The sequence below is a fragment of the Apium graveolens genome, chromosome 1 (assembly GCF_009905375.1).
Source record: "Apium graveolens cultivar Ventura chromosome 1, ASM990537v1, whole genome shotgun sequence".
NCBI lineage: Eukaryota > Viridiplantae > Streptophyta > Magnoliopsida > Apiales > Apiaceae > Apium > Apium graveolens.
Window position 1 is genome coordinate 2,097,909 of NC_133647.1, and position 14,875 is coordinate 2,112,783.

General features: G+C 34.8%; 1 protein-coding gene across 4 annotated transcripts; it reads right to left on the minus strand.

Annotated features, from left to right (window-relative positions):
* Positions 1-261: 261 nt before the first annotated feature.
* Positions 262-6,081, minus strand: LOC141659416 (uncharacterized). Of its 4 annotated transcripts, none has more exons than XM_074466290.1 (8): positions 5,955-6,081; positions 5,709-5,858; positions 5,425-5,615; positions 5,311-5,332; positions 5,082-5,105; positions 3,990-4,110; positions 2,680-2,772; positions 262-2,555 (listed from the first exon to the last, which is right to left on the minus strand). In XM_074466290.1, the coding sequence occupies exons 1-6, from the start codon at positions 5,977-5,979 to the stop codon at positions 4,028-4,030; spliced, it is 495 nt and encodes a 164-aa protein (XP_074322391.1). In that variant the 5' UTR covers positions 5,980-6,081; the 3' UTR covers positions 262-2,555; positions 2,680-2,772; positions 3,990-4,027. The 4 variants fall into 4 exon arrangements, with proteins under 4 accessions (XP_074322391.1, XP_074322383.1, XP_074322374.1 ...); XM_074466282.1 differs by having other exon boundaries at positions 262-2,587; XM_074466273.1 differs by having other exon boundaries at positions 262-2,601.
* Between the last annotated feature and the right edge of the window lie 8,794 nt (positions 6,082-14,875).

The window sequence follows — 14,875 nt, forward strand, 5'->3', positions numbered from 1 at the left end:
ACCCATAAAACATATTCATATCATACTATACACAACCTTTAAGTTAAAAACCTGTAAATTAAAGAAAATTAATTAAAACTCTCTTAAAACTTTAATCGTACATCTGATCTACAAATTACTCTTATAATTTTAACGAACAAATATCGCACACAGTACTCGAATACATTATTGTCCCACAATAATCAAGTAAATTTAACAAACATTTGTACCTCAAATCATACTTTACTGGATTGGAACATAATCAAAATTTTAAACTTCAAATCACAGTAAATATATTTCTCATTTAATATGCATTTGAAAACAAAAATTGGAGTTACAAAGGATTTGAATGAAACAATATAGTATGTATGATATAGCTTGTATTGGAACCAGTTTTATGTCTGAACCGTTTTCATCCACTAGTCTCTTGATCGGCCAGCAAGAAAAAAAGTGCGAGGGATTGGCCCCAGTTCACATTTGGTGTGAAAATAAGTTAACTAGTTCAGTAAGTAATAATGAACACAAGATAATATGAGAGTACATGAGAGTGTGTGTTGAATGAATTAAACTTCTGAGTATATAGAACCTATCACTAGTTTAACGTTGTCTTCCCTGTTGTTTCGGACGATTGGGTCGAACCAAGAACATGGACGTTGAGGCCCTGAAGATTACGTCTATTCGACCCACTTAGTCTTCGTTTGACATCGGCTCAAATACGTATGATAGGTTTAAGAGAGTCGGGCTTCCAACATGTCCATGGGTTTCAACTGAGCATTGCACTTAGACGAACCTCTTCATCCTGTTCATCGGCCAAGAATGCAAACCCTAATTTTCCAGTACACGAATACCGCCGCTTGGGGAGTCGCTGCTATAATGATCACAGCTGTCATGCCTCGAGATTGTAATTTCCATCCAATCGTTGAATTTCATACGATTCAATCAGAGTCGTTGGTTTTGAACATGGTGTCTCATTACTCAGGCCATCCAAACGTCATAATCCTTTCTATGTATATATACACGCCCTTTTCCCCTTCATCATCATTTTTTTTCTTTCAAACTTTCTCCATATAACTTTTTTTTGGGCATCAATATTCTACAAGCATACTCATCACGAGCAACACAAGGTCCCGATTTTCATAGCAACACAACCCAACATCTCACTCTTTATATACAAGTAAATTTCATATCCCTTCATTTAAGGTTTTTCTTCGCTGTCGAATAAGCGTGTTCTGTTAAATTGTTCTAGAATTTTGGTTATTTGCATGACTCATTGTAGTGATAAATCTGCTAATTTGAGTTATCTAGGGTTTGGGTGTATATTTTTAGTATCTTAAACATGTTCCCCTCTTTTTTTGTGGGAGTTGTATAGGATTTAAAGATGGCATGCAAGTCTGTACTCTGTCTTGAACATTCTTCGGATTGTTGAAGCCCTTGAACACACTTCGGGAGTCGATCCTTTTACTCCTTTTAATATAGTCTTCATCCTCCTCGCTTCGGATCGGTCCATCCTATTGTACTCGACCCTTTTTCTTTTTATTTTTTTTTACATTTACCCGTCCCTCGTACATGGCTAACATTTTCTTATTTTCGGATGGAGAAAAATGGATCAGTCCAATCAGGATGTCGGCCCTCCGGATAGGACTGATTGGACTGATCCATTTTTCGGCAGTAAAAAACCCGATCCAACTGAAAAGATGGAAATAGAGTAATTCTATTCGAAGTACCACATTTCTAGGGACCATTATCATCTAAACACGCTGAAGGATTCTGATAAGATCTATCAAACTCCACTTGTCCCTGTTGGCTTCCGCGCTTGCGCCGCAGGGATCTCCGATGCTGCTTTCAAATGCGGTTTCCGTGTCCCCCTACTAAAATTCATTAAGAAGCTCTTCCGCGAGATGAAAATCGTTTTCACCCAAATAGACCCTAATAGGTTCATACATACAAACAACTTTCACTTCACATGCCAAGAGGCCAAGATTAAGCCTTCGATCAAACTGTTCTGATTTCACTATGACTTTTAAAAGAGCAGAAAGAGTAACAAATTTTTTACTATCAGTTAAAAAGACGGTCGAGGAGATTGGTGCACTATTAACTCTAGTAACAAAAGAAGTTACACACATTACTGCTACATACCTATCACTTATTTAGCTAAATTCGGAGTCTGGCATGATGTCGATCCCTTCACAATATTAATGCATGTTATTGGGGTTGAGGAGTTTGAAGACTACTATTAACTAGTTAACCTTAATCTTCCAAAATTGCATCTGATCCGTAGTCAGGATATTAACTGGTTGTTCGACCTATGGGGGCAGTGGTAACATTTTTCTTTCATTCCCTTGTTATTTTGCAAGCATAAATAAATTTCTTTATTTTTGCATTGTTGTTTCAACTATTTAATACAGCCTTTGTGTTTTTGTTACCATGGTGTCTACTCGTCAGGAGGTTCTGAAAAGAAAGAGGTGGAATGCTGAGGAGAAACTTGCGCAACAGAAAATGGTTGCAAGATCAAGAAGATCATGCCTGGACTTTCTTTTAACATGAATTGTGAGGGACTACTGCAACTTGTCAAGCAACTGTAGTTTCCAGATCACGATTCACGAATTAGCTGCACACAAATTACTAAAATAGTAGATTTAAAAACCAAAAGAATTACATCAATTCTAGGTCAAGTTGAGGCCATTGTATACAACAACATACCTCTAATGTACTCTGGACTAATGCTCCATTGATTTGTATGATAACATCAGAGTCACGTATTCCTAAACAGTAAGCAGGAGAGCCTTCCTCGACCTGGTTCGCATTTGACAAATGATTATTGAATAGTCAGCAACAGTACCAAAAGAATTACATCATATGTACAATGACTAGCAGGTAACTGTTTGACATCTAAACAAGCAGGTAAAAATACTAGCTACTTGCATTATTGATAGATATTAGTTATCTTTTCTACCATTTATAGAACATATTCTCAACAAAAGGTGGACGAGCATATATAGCTCTTAATCATCACCATAGGCATCAGAACTAATAAACAATACGAATTATATGATAGTCCACGACAGTCTAATTTTCAACTTGTCTAAGATCGGGCAGCTTAGTGTTTGCAGGTGAAAGTAAATCACTTTGAGCCCTTATAGCTTACCATACCTCGATGATAAACCTCCATTCTTCTTCTTACAATTTATAAATACACAAGTCAAGAATGCTAGCGTCCAGCTGGGACATATTTCCAGAACTCCCTAAACCTCAATCAGAATAAATGAGTTTTTTTGTGGTTACTGGTTACTTTACCACCTGAATTAGTTTGGGAGAGAGTGATCTACTTGGCTTCTTTGTGGGTCTGGAGCAGCACTTAAGAACTATTAGATTGTTGATGTCTTGAAAAACTAGGCTATATTGTAATGTAACTCTGGCGTAGAGCATCTTTTACTTTTTTCTTATTTAATAACAAAAGAACAGTTAAAGTCTTGACAAGTGAAAATTATCATCTTCGCTTTCCTGTACAGCTTGCAATACTTCAATGACAAACCCCAGCAATTGTTTATTCTACTGATCCTGACGCAGCTCAATAACAGGGACATGTAATATGCTAATAAAACAGAATAACTGATAACAAAACAGTGATTACCTATTTTGAACTCAACAAAACAGAATAACCAAGAATTTTTGAACTTTCTGGGAAGTTAAGGAGATGTTTATGTTCTGGGAGTTTATTGGTACGCTTTGATTACAAATTTTTATGGGAATAACATTGATTATTATTCTTGGATATTGTATAATTCTCTCTCTGCGTTTAATTACTGTTAATTACTATCCTGCATCAGACATTCCATGTTTCCAAACAAGCATCTCAATATGCATTAGAATGCATATAATATTGACAATCATTAAAATCACTAGAATTTCTTTCCACCAAAAGATAAACCTAATGTCTAGGGACTAGTAAAATATTGTGAAAATTTTAAGCCACTCAACTTCATATGAAACATAAAAGAGCAGAAATATACCTTTACTACAAGTAAACCGGTGGAGAAACCGGGGAACTTTAGTAGCAACTGTTCCAGAAAACCTGATTGAGCTGTATAAGGATTTGCAACTTCAAACCCAAGCCATGGTCGACGAAATTCCCTGTACCAGATGGCTCAAGTTTATTCACAGGCCAAAATAGTACAGAAAAGCATATATGAATTTATTGTCTTATAGCATGAAACATATCACCAGGAGAAGTATTTAAACCGAAAGCAATAACTAATTTCAAGGAAATATTAGTGACGCAATTTAGAAGCTTATAGTTATACTACCCTTTCCTAGTCCCTATGTCAATTATAACCAATCCTTTAATGCTGCTAAAACCCCCCTACTGCCCTACACAAACAAGAGAGGCACTTGATGGAAACTTAAAGACCATACTTTCTGACTCACGACCAGACTAACCGCCTATGAAATAGTTAACAGTGGCCGAGCGAGACCCTTAGGCCCGTGTCCCAAACGCCTCTATACTTTTACATGATTGTAGCTTAATTTTACTGAGATTAAAAAAGAATAGCACAACCACAACGCAGAAAAGTTAACAGCAAATGTCTCCAAGTCTATCTATAGCATAATGATGATGATCTAAAATGCATGAAAGAGCGGGACAAACAAAATCAAGATATGGTCAGATGAGAAAATGTTTAGAGTAGTGAGTGACTATCTAACAAAACATATTAATTATGATCCATGCTATAGTCGCGACTCAAGATGAATTTGCTTTAGATCATCCAAATAGGTAATTGTTCAAGTCCCTTGTGCTACCCGCCTCCAAGCAACTGGACAAGGTTCTAGTGTCTTCTTAGCTTTCTGACCCTGGACCCCGACTATTCAATTTTCTGATGTTTCATGTCGGACACTCATAATTCTAAAAAAATTAAAAAAAAATTGCCGAGCAAGAAAGTTGGGAACATTTAGCCGGATCTGAGTGACAAGGTTGATATCTCAATGCCTCAATATGAACAATGCTATTACAATGTCGGACGTTTTTGTTCACATGCACATTAGGTGCATAAAATGGCGTCTCTGATATTTAGCAAGAGGATATAGAAAGAGTGTGAGATAAGTACCAGTAGCCTGGGGCAGATGCAGAACTTTGTATAGGTGCGGGCAAATTGAATTATTAGATTTTTTGTAGTAGAGATGATCATTCATAATCTATGTAGTATAGAGCAGATACAAGGTTCAATCCATGCTTGGAGTTGTAATATTTCTGAACTTCTCAAAATCCATGAAAGATAAAAAAACAAAAAATAGAGTGCCGGTTCACAAGGACGACTTGAGATTTGCATAACTTACCATCTGAGAGAGCAACATCAACCTGCAATCATTCAGTGTTTATTTGTTAAAAAATGAATTAAACAAAATAAGATGGGCATTGTGGGGGAAAGGCAATTGTAAAAACAAGGTCACCTCAATTTCGAAATCACGCAGCAAAGGGGAAGCAGGAGTCAAGACAGTAGTAACATAAGTAGCATCAACAGACTCCTCCTCACACTCAATAATAATCCCGGAGCCACTAAAATAAGTGATCCGATCACGAGGGGCTGCTAGTTTCATCTTCTTGTTGTGGCTTATCTTATCATAATCATCATCATCATCATCTAGAACATAGAGAAAACAAAAAAACAAGCTAACTAATAATAATAACAATAATAATTATAATAAAATTAGGAGATAAAAGAAAAAATAGTTACCACAACGAGCGATAATGGTAACAACAGAAGAAGAAGCTCGCAAAGCAGGAATTTTGGCGGAAACATGTAACCATTCAGAATTTTGATATCTTTGGGGGGGATCTTTTATCACTAGCCCAAATCTATCGTACACTTTTCTTTTTTCATACACTATAACATAACCACAACAATTAACATTATTAAGTTTGTAATTTTGGGACAAAATCAATTAATCAAATTTACTAAACAATTAACTAGTTCGTATACCTTTTCCATCAACAAAAGCTGCCATGGGATGACCTCAATATTAGGGTTTTGCCTCTTAAACCCCCCTTTTTCCCGCCGGTTGACCTAAACGTTGTGAAAAATGGTCTCAAATATAGCTTCTCAAAATAATGGCACCGACCCCTCAAAACGATACATAATGTAACGTTTATGCAAAAAACCCAAAACGGAACTTCGTGTACCGTTTTAGCAATTTGATTTTTTTTATATGGGCAAAACGGAACTTCGTGTACCGTTTTAGCACTTTGATTTTTTTATATGGGCAAAACGTTATATAAAGCAGCGTTTTGGTACAAATGTAGCAAAACGTCATATAAAGTAACGTTTTTACCTTTATTTTTTAAAAAAAAATAAACAAAACACTATATCTTGTAAATTATTAAATCATAAATTAATAAAAAAAATTTTAAAATTATTTTCTAAAACTCAAAAGAGGATTGTTAAACCCTAAAATGTTAAAAATTATTAAATTAAGTTACATCCATAAATTTTATAATTATTTAATTTAAAATTAATATGTCTGGTTCCTAGGGTTTAAAATTAGGGTTTAGGTGCCCTAAACCCTAAATCCTAAAGCCTGAATCGGTGTAACATTTATTAATTTTTTTTAAATGTTTCTAAAACCCAAAAGGGGATTGGTGAACCCTAAATGTTAAAAATTGTTAAATTATGGTATTATTTATAAATTCTAAAAATATTAAATAAAAATAAATATTGAAAAATGTAACATTAAATGATGTTTTCGGACCCCTAAATAATACACCAAAACAAACTTAAAATAAGAAAACAAAACACAAAATACAAAACGTGACTTAAAGTCACGTTGCTACATTATAAAAAAAAGAGGCAAAACGGAAGACGGTGTTTCGTTTTGCATGTATTAAAAAAACTGAACATTATATGACGTTTTGAGGTGACATTTTGGGTCTTTCTCCCCGAAAGTGACAATTTGGTCATTATTAACTCAAATAGTGACAATTCGGGCCTTTGTTTTTTTTTCCCCAAAACTTCGAATGCTTCTTTTTATTATTTAATTCTCATTATATATCTTTCTTAAAATTAATATATGTCTTTTTAATTAACAGATTTACTTTCCTCTATACTGTACTAACCGGTCCGGGTATAATTTGATTCAATGGTTATCCCCAATTTTGGTTATTAAAAAAATAAAAATATATTATTATATATCCGCTAAACTACTAAATCATTAAACTACTGCACACATACTCTACTTATCCTATTAAACTACACTAGGGACCTTGCCCGCGCGCTTCGCGTGCTAGCCAAAAATTTGTAATTTTCATATTTTTACAATAAATAGATAAGAAAAATATTTTTTATTCATTTTGATAATTTAAATTTTAGTTTGACGGTAAAAGTCATGGTTTTGGGTTATACCAAAAAATGAAATAGTATTCCTCCGAATGTTACGCTACACGTGCTCTAGCCAAAATTCTTGTTATTTTTTTATTTATTATAATGAACAATTGAGGATTTTTTTTACAATTTATTTTTGGTCATTTTAATTTTAATTTGACGTTATTTTAAAAATATAATATTTTACTTGATCATCGCATTATTAGGAATCTATAAAATGTTAATTCCAAAAATATGTATAGTGCACAACATTTTGAAATAATGTAACAGCTAATATGTATTTCCTCCACAAAATTTATTAAATTTAAACAAACTAAAAAAATGATATAATTAACTGTATATGTAGTGATTTGTGCGTTTAGTATAGATCATGGTCATGGTTTATTTGTTTGTCGAGGTTTAATCGCTTGTTTATATTTAGAATTTAGGATATTCTCTTAATAATAAATTAGCATGGATATTTAAAAAATTGGAGGAAATTGGATTTCATTGCTAGTTTGTGTGGCTAGGTGTCAAATGGCTAGTAGCCGGCTCATATTTATATGTGTAGTCTAGGGTTGAACGAGATGGAGCGAAACACACTTGTTCAGAAATTTGTGATAAAAAAAAGGGAAAAAAGGAAAATAAAAGAAAGGAAAAAAAATAAATAAGTGTTATGTATAATTAATCACGAGTGGGCTCTTTAGTACTCGAGTTATTAAGTTATTAGGGGACTTTGTGTCTAGTGACCTAAAGCTTCTATAGTCTAGGATCTGCTAACCTACCGCTCGTTACATGGGTGCTATTGTATAAGTCTTTTGTGGACCTCACTCATTGCATGGTCAAATAAGCATACTTGTGTTGTTTTGTTGTGAATAAACGCATGAATCCATGTAAAACTCCAAAATAAGAATTAAAGTGTTATAAGTTATTTTGAGTCTAGCTTTTATTCTATTTACAACCTTGTGATTGCTTTGATAAGTAGTGAATCATGATTGTTGATCTAGTTGCGATAGTATATCTGTAAGCATTTGCACACACGCACGTCTTTGGTTTGTAGATTGATTTGTATGATTTTATTGATCTTTATGCAAATAACTGTATTTATTGAGATGTTGCTCGTTGATTGGATTAGTTATTCTATGGGGATCGCTGAATTCACTTAGTTGCATTCATGCATTTTTATTTCTTGTTCTTTGAGTCTTTTTATGCTTGAGGACAAGCATCGATTCAAGTTTGGGGTATGTTGAGTGGCATTTATGACACTTTATAATGCTTTGTTAAGCTTTGAATTGGTGAATTTGTACTCAAGTTATTGGTGTTTTAATGTGTTTTCTAGTATTTTTGCATTTTCAGGCATTAATCTGAGAATCGGGTGAATTAGCATTGATTTGATGCTAATATGGTGTTAGGATGGTGTCCAAGGAATAAAGCTCACGAAGATCGGCTCGAAACTGCAAGAAAAAGAAGAAAGGTGATTTTTGGCAGAAGCCCAGCGTGCCTGCGCTGATCAAGCGCACGGCCGTGCCCAAACTACAGAGAGCCAGCGCGCGGCCGCGCCAGGTCGGGTTACAAGAATCCTGTTTTGAATAGAAGACTGATTTATGGACTTCTCTGCTGATCAGGGCTGCTATATAATCATAACTTTAGGTCATTTTTCAGAGGGTATCACAAGGAGAGCTGTAAGAAGACCGTGTTAGCACGATTCAACGAAGACGAAGAAGATCTTATTTTTACTTGTGAATCTTTATTCTAAGTTGTAAATTGGATGCTAGTTTTCTTATTTGTGAACCTTACTATTGTTTCATACTTGATTTTATTTATTAATCATTATAAAGACTACGTTTATTATACCATGCTTTCATCGGAACCCACGTTGATGATGAGTCCGATTATGGGCTAATCGTTATCGTGGGTTTCCAGCGGATTTATTTATGGATTTCTTTAGTTGATTTATTTTGATACCTTAGTGTGTGGTGATTGTATGATAACCTAGTATTGGTTGCGCTTATTCGTCTTATGAGCGTCGCGAACTTATAAGATAGTGTGTTAATTCTTAATGAAGCGAAAGTGAATTTAAGGATTTAGAACTTGCCATGCTAGCATAGGTTCATGTATTGTTATGCATGATTCGTAGGTAATTTTAACCATCTTACTTGCCTTATGTAATCAAGATAGATAACTTATGCTTAAACCGTTATGTTGTCAAATTCTATAGACATATAGGGTCTCAATAATTGGTGTCTATTCAGCTTCTATCTCTTTTGTGGATGTCTGGTAGTATGGTACTCGTACAACAAAAGTTGGCGTTTATCAGTTTCGTGTTATCTGATTAGTGTCATCACCATTACATGCTAAGGTTAAGAACAAAAAGGCTATTGAATGAAGTATTGAATGAAGTTAGAATCCCATGTTTGTCATATATATTAATTCAACCATTCTTATTCTCTTAGTTGTAATTGTTAGTTTAATTCTTAGTTAAAAATAATCTCAATTTGTTATCGTCTTAGCATTGGATAATAACCATATCATCGGTGCATAAGTGTAGAAATTAATTAATTAACCAAGCCAGTCTCTGTGGGAACGAACTAGAAATAATTTTATATTACTTGCGTGTATTATTAGCGCATGTTTAGCGACTAACAGTGTCATAGGGTATACTAGATTTCTTCAACTGATTTTTAATTATCTATGCCCTAATGTTGAATTTGATAATGATGAATTGCTTCCTGTATTTCAAATTTTTGAGAAAGCTATTACAGATCATATCAAAAGAGATGAAAAGAATAAGTTTTTAGGATTTCCCTTCCTGCCTCAAGAGGTCAGGCAATTTCAATTGAGAAATAGACCTACTCTTGCACAAGTACCTGCAAATCCTGATGCTGGCACCTCTGTTACAATTTCTGATGCTGTGGAATAAGACACTACCCATCTTGTTTCTAACCCAAACATTTCTTCTACCAAACATAACTCTAATCCAGCTCCTAAATTTACCTCCTCTGATGTCTCCCAAAAGATATCAGTTGTAATAAAGAAAAGTCTGGTTAAGAAATCTGTTCACTCTAAATAGAGAGCTCAACAGGCCTCATTGAGTGAGAGTGAGAAGAAAGAAAAATGCTTTCCAGTACAGAAACAAAGACTGATCATGCAAGATGATTCTAACTCTGATGATCAGATGCCCATTGAACCAAGAATGAAGATAAAGAAATCAATAGTAGCAACTCCTAATGACTCTGTTGACACAAATGGAACTAAAGAGCCAACAACTGATGTTATTGCTCTGATCAAAAAGGTTCCAGTGAACAAAGAAACTGATGAACCCAAGTACACTGCCGAGAGTGTGCAGAAAAGAAAAGCTAAAGATGTGGTTAGGTACATTAGAAAGAAGAAAAAGATGCATTCCTCTGCTATGGATGTTAGTCCACAAGAATCTAAGTCTCAAAGGGATTTAGACACTGAGAAACATCTAGTCACATAAGAACCATCAGTTCAAAGTAGTGATGCTAGTCTAGTGCATTCTCATGACAAATCAAATCCTGACACTACAACAACTCCTGATGCTGACCAATTGACAATTCAAGCAGTTTCTACTGATGACTCGTTGCTGAGGGCTAGTTTGTTACAGCATCCTGATGCTGTGTTTGTCCCTCCACTGACATCACTGCCACTTGAGGATTCATCTTCAGGTATTGCTTATTTTTCTCTGTTATTCTCAATGTTTGTATGATTATAAATAGTCTCTTATTTGGGGTTACCTCTATTTATATGACAAACATACTACTTTTCTCAGCCACCTCTTATTTCTTTGCAAAATGTGTGATTGTGCTTTTCTGCGAAGATTGTGTGAAAAGATTTTGTGAGAAAATTCAATTTTGAGTGGCAGTCTCCTGTACTGGCAAAAGGAGAGGTAGTTTTGAGAAAAGAATTTTATAAGTTTTTCTTTGCTTATAAACTTTCTTATGTGAGAATCATATTACTATTAAAAGTAATATATTGTTTGAAAAGTGATGAGATCGCTTGAAAAGAAAAGAGAGATTTAGGTGTTACAATGTTTTCTATTTCAGGATCTCATCAGAAATGGATAAATATTACTAAGGATCCTCTCAAAGGCAAAGCTATTTTACCAAGCTCTGCAAATTCTTCTGAGAGTCTGTCTTGCTCTGATTCTGATGAAGACAGTGATTCTGATGATCCTGACACAGCTCAGCTGAAGACTGCTATTGATGCATCTAAGAAGTCCAATATTGGTTCTTCTTCACATTTCAATGTTGATCCCTCTTATTACAATGCTGAGCATTTTTGAAAGGCTGAATGGGATTTTGCATGGAGAGATGCACATACTTCTATCTCCTCAGCTGTTGGTATGCAACATGTTCACAGGGCATATAATGAACTTCAAAACCCTGATCTCAAATTGCATCTCAAGGCTTCTACCATTTCTGTGAAAGGAATTCTCTTTGAACTTGCTGCTATGAAGACATCTCATACCACTTTACAGAACAAGATTGATGCTCTTATGGTTAATCCACTTACTTCAGCTGAACTCATAAGTGTGAAGAAAGCTGTTAGAGTTGTGGTTCAATCTCAACAAAGCATGGATACTCCATTTTCTTCCTTGGAGGATAAAGTGTCTTCAATGGCTGATAAACTGGATGTTATGTTTTCTCTTATTTCAGATCCTGATGCCAAAAAGGGAGAGAAGATAGCTGTCACAAAATGTACACCTGACTCTATTCAATTGAACGATAAAGATACTGATGATAATGGTGATAAGAATCCAGTTGCTAATGTTCCAATTGCTTTTGTTGCTCAACAATCTCAATATTCTAAAAGATCTGGTTCAGGACAAGGAAAGACTACTGGTGTTCATGAAGTTAAGCACAAGACTAATGTTGATGCTCCTGAAATTGGTGATGTTACAATCTCTAACTTAGCAGATGCTAAAGGATTATTCTTTCCTTACAGATGCAAGAAAATAGGTGAAGAGATTGTTCTGTATTACAAAGATAACAGGTTTGAGCAAAAGAATGCCAGAAGTGCTCTTGGGTTGATAACTGAATAATTTCCTGATTTAACAACTGAAGAAGCAGTTATGCAACAGAAGGAGTTATTAGCTCAAATTGAAGCTGAAGCAAACACCTCTAAAGGAAGAGGAAAAAGAGGTGGGAGAACTACAAGAGCCAGAGGAAGAAGAGGAAGGGGAAGAATATCTAATTCAAGTCAAGATTCTGTAATTGATTCTGCATTTCTGAATGTTTTATTCAGAGAAGGTTTTGTTCCTGTACAAGGAAATGATGTAAAAGAAGAAGCTGAGAATGTTGAAGAAATGATCATTCCCAGGAAGAAGAAATCAACCACTGACATTGCTCAAGTTGATATAACAAATACAAATGTGTCTTTTGAAGTAGACACAAATCCTGAGAAAAAGGCAAATGTTGATGTTGTGAATCTGAAAGCTGACTTTGATACTGATGAAAAGGTGATTAAAGTGTTGGATGAATCAATTCTTGATGCACAGGAAAGAATTGACAGAAGGGAAGCTGATCAAGCTTGTAATGACTATGTGCAAAGAATTCTAAATTCAAAGAGAGGGCTATGGCAGAAATCAAAAGGGAAGATTCATGATTTATCTACAAGCTATGCTCCTATCAGCAAGAAGGATAAAAGATGGAAAGATATCTACTCATTTAGTTATCCTAAAGGATTCAAGCATATTAATTTTTTGTCAGCAGGACTTAGGGATTCTATTTCAGAACAGGATGATATTGATAAGTCCATCAAGAAACCTTCTTGGGTGGAACATAATGAAAAGCTAAAGCTTATCGAAACTCGTACAAGAGGAGGTATTGGTCATTCTGAAATGGAGACTCTAAGATCTAATTTACTTGACACAGATACTCTGACTGATAATCTTGGTGAGAAAATTACTCCTTCACATCTTGAGAAAGTTGAAGCTGTGAAGATTGTATACAGAAAGATAAATGATAATGATGTTAGAGAGGAGATTATGTACTTCTTGAGAGATGGTAAAGTAAAAAGCTTTACTCTGCAGCAACTCTTGATAAACACTGTGACAGAGTTGAAATATATTCACTATCTTCTTAGAGTTGAGAACAATGTCATCAGAAACTGGTCTTCTATGGTACTTGAGAGTATCAGAAGAAGAGTCATGACCAGAGAAGACAAATACAATGGTGATTATGTTCCTATGTATAGAACTTACATTGGTCAAGAAATGAAGATGGAAAAGGGAGCTGCGGTTCTGAAAGTTTTTCTCAACAATCCTCGGTTATCTTTCAGTCCTGATCATGAAGATGTTAGTTTAAGCTTTATGTTAATTGGTGATCTTGAAATAACTAAGAGTTCAATTTCTAAATTAAGATCAACCATTTATCAGCTTAGGAAAGATACTGAAGAAAAGAAAGAGTTGAAGAAAAAGCTTGTCAAAGTCCTTCAAGAAAAGGTGGAAGAAAGGTTAAAAAAATTCTGGAAACAACTGTCAGTTATCTTAGGATACTGAAGTAAACCTTATTTCTTGTACATTTTGTAACTTGGTTTTGGCATCATTGAGAATGGAATTTATGCTTCATTACATTAAGTATAAATTGGGGGAGATTTTTACGTGCGGATTCTCAATGATCAGGAGAAGCTCAGGATCTGGCTGTTCTGGATGTCATCAGGATTTGATGTGCCATCAGGATTTGATGTCCATCAGTATCTGCAGATGCATCAGTATTTGAAGAGCAGTCTGTTGTGAAGATTGAGTTTGTTCCTTATTTTGAGGGATGGATATATGTTCGTTTAGAGAGATAGGACTTTGTATATTCAGTTAGAGATATGTATCATTTTCTGTTAGTATTTGATAATGCATATCCTACACTGATTTATAGCAGCTGTGTATAATATAAACACAGTTTAGGTCATCACATTGTGATTAACTCGGGCATTGTACGACTTAGCAGCTCTCAAGAACATCAGTATTTCTTGAGAGAGTTTGTAACAATTTTTATCAGAAATATAAAGAACTGTTATATTTTTATACTTGTTCGAAACATTTATACAATTGTATCTAACCCCCCTTAAATAATTGTATATTTACTGGGCAACATGTTATGTGCAAAAACAAGGAATAGATTTCGAAGAAGTGTTTGCACCAGTCACACGCCTTGAAACAGTTCGATTGCTATTGGCTCTTGCAGCAAAAAATGTTTGGGAAGTGCATCATTTAGATGTAAAATCTGCTTTTCTAAATGGAGAGTTATAAGAAACAGTTTATGTTCTGCAACCGGAAGGATTCGTGAAGAAAGGAAAAAAAAATCTAGTGTACAAGTTGGTCAAAGCACTTTACGGTTTACGTCAAACCCCATGAGCATGGTACGCAAGGCTTAGTAAGTACCTTGAAAAACTGGATTTCACCAAGTGCCCTTATGAACACGCGGTGTATACGAAACGAGAAGGAGAAGAGGTATTGGTTATTGGAGTATATGTCGACGATATTCTCATCACAGGTACAAGCATCTCAGTTATCAAAAGGTTTGAGGAACAAA

Coding starts and splice junctions, on each gene's coding strand:
- LOC141659416 (XM_074466290.1), bottom strand. CDS start 5,979: ATGGCAGCTTTTGTTGATGGAAAAG. Junction 5,333..5,424: donor TGCGTGATTTCGAAATTGAG/GTGACCTTGTTT, acceptor GAATGATTGCAG/GTTGATGTTGCTCTCTCAGA. Junction 4,111..5,081: donor GCATCTGCCCCAGGCTACTG/GTACTTATCTCA, acceptor CATCTGGTACAG/GGAATTTCGTCGACCATGGC.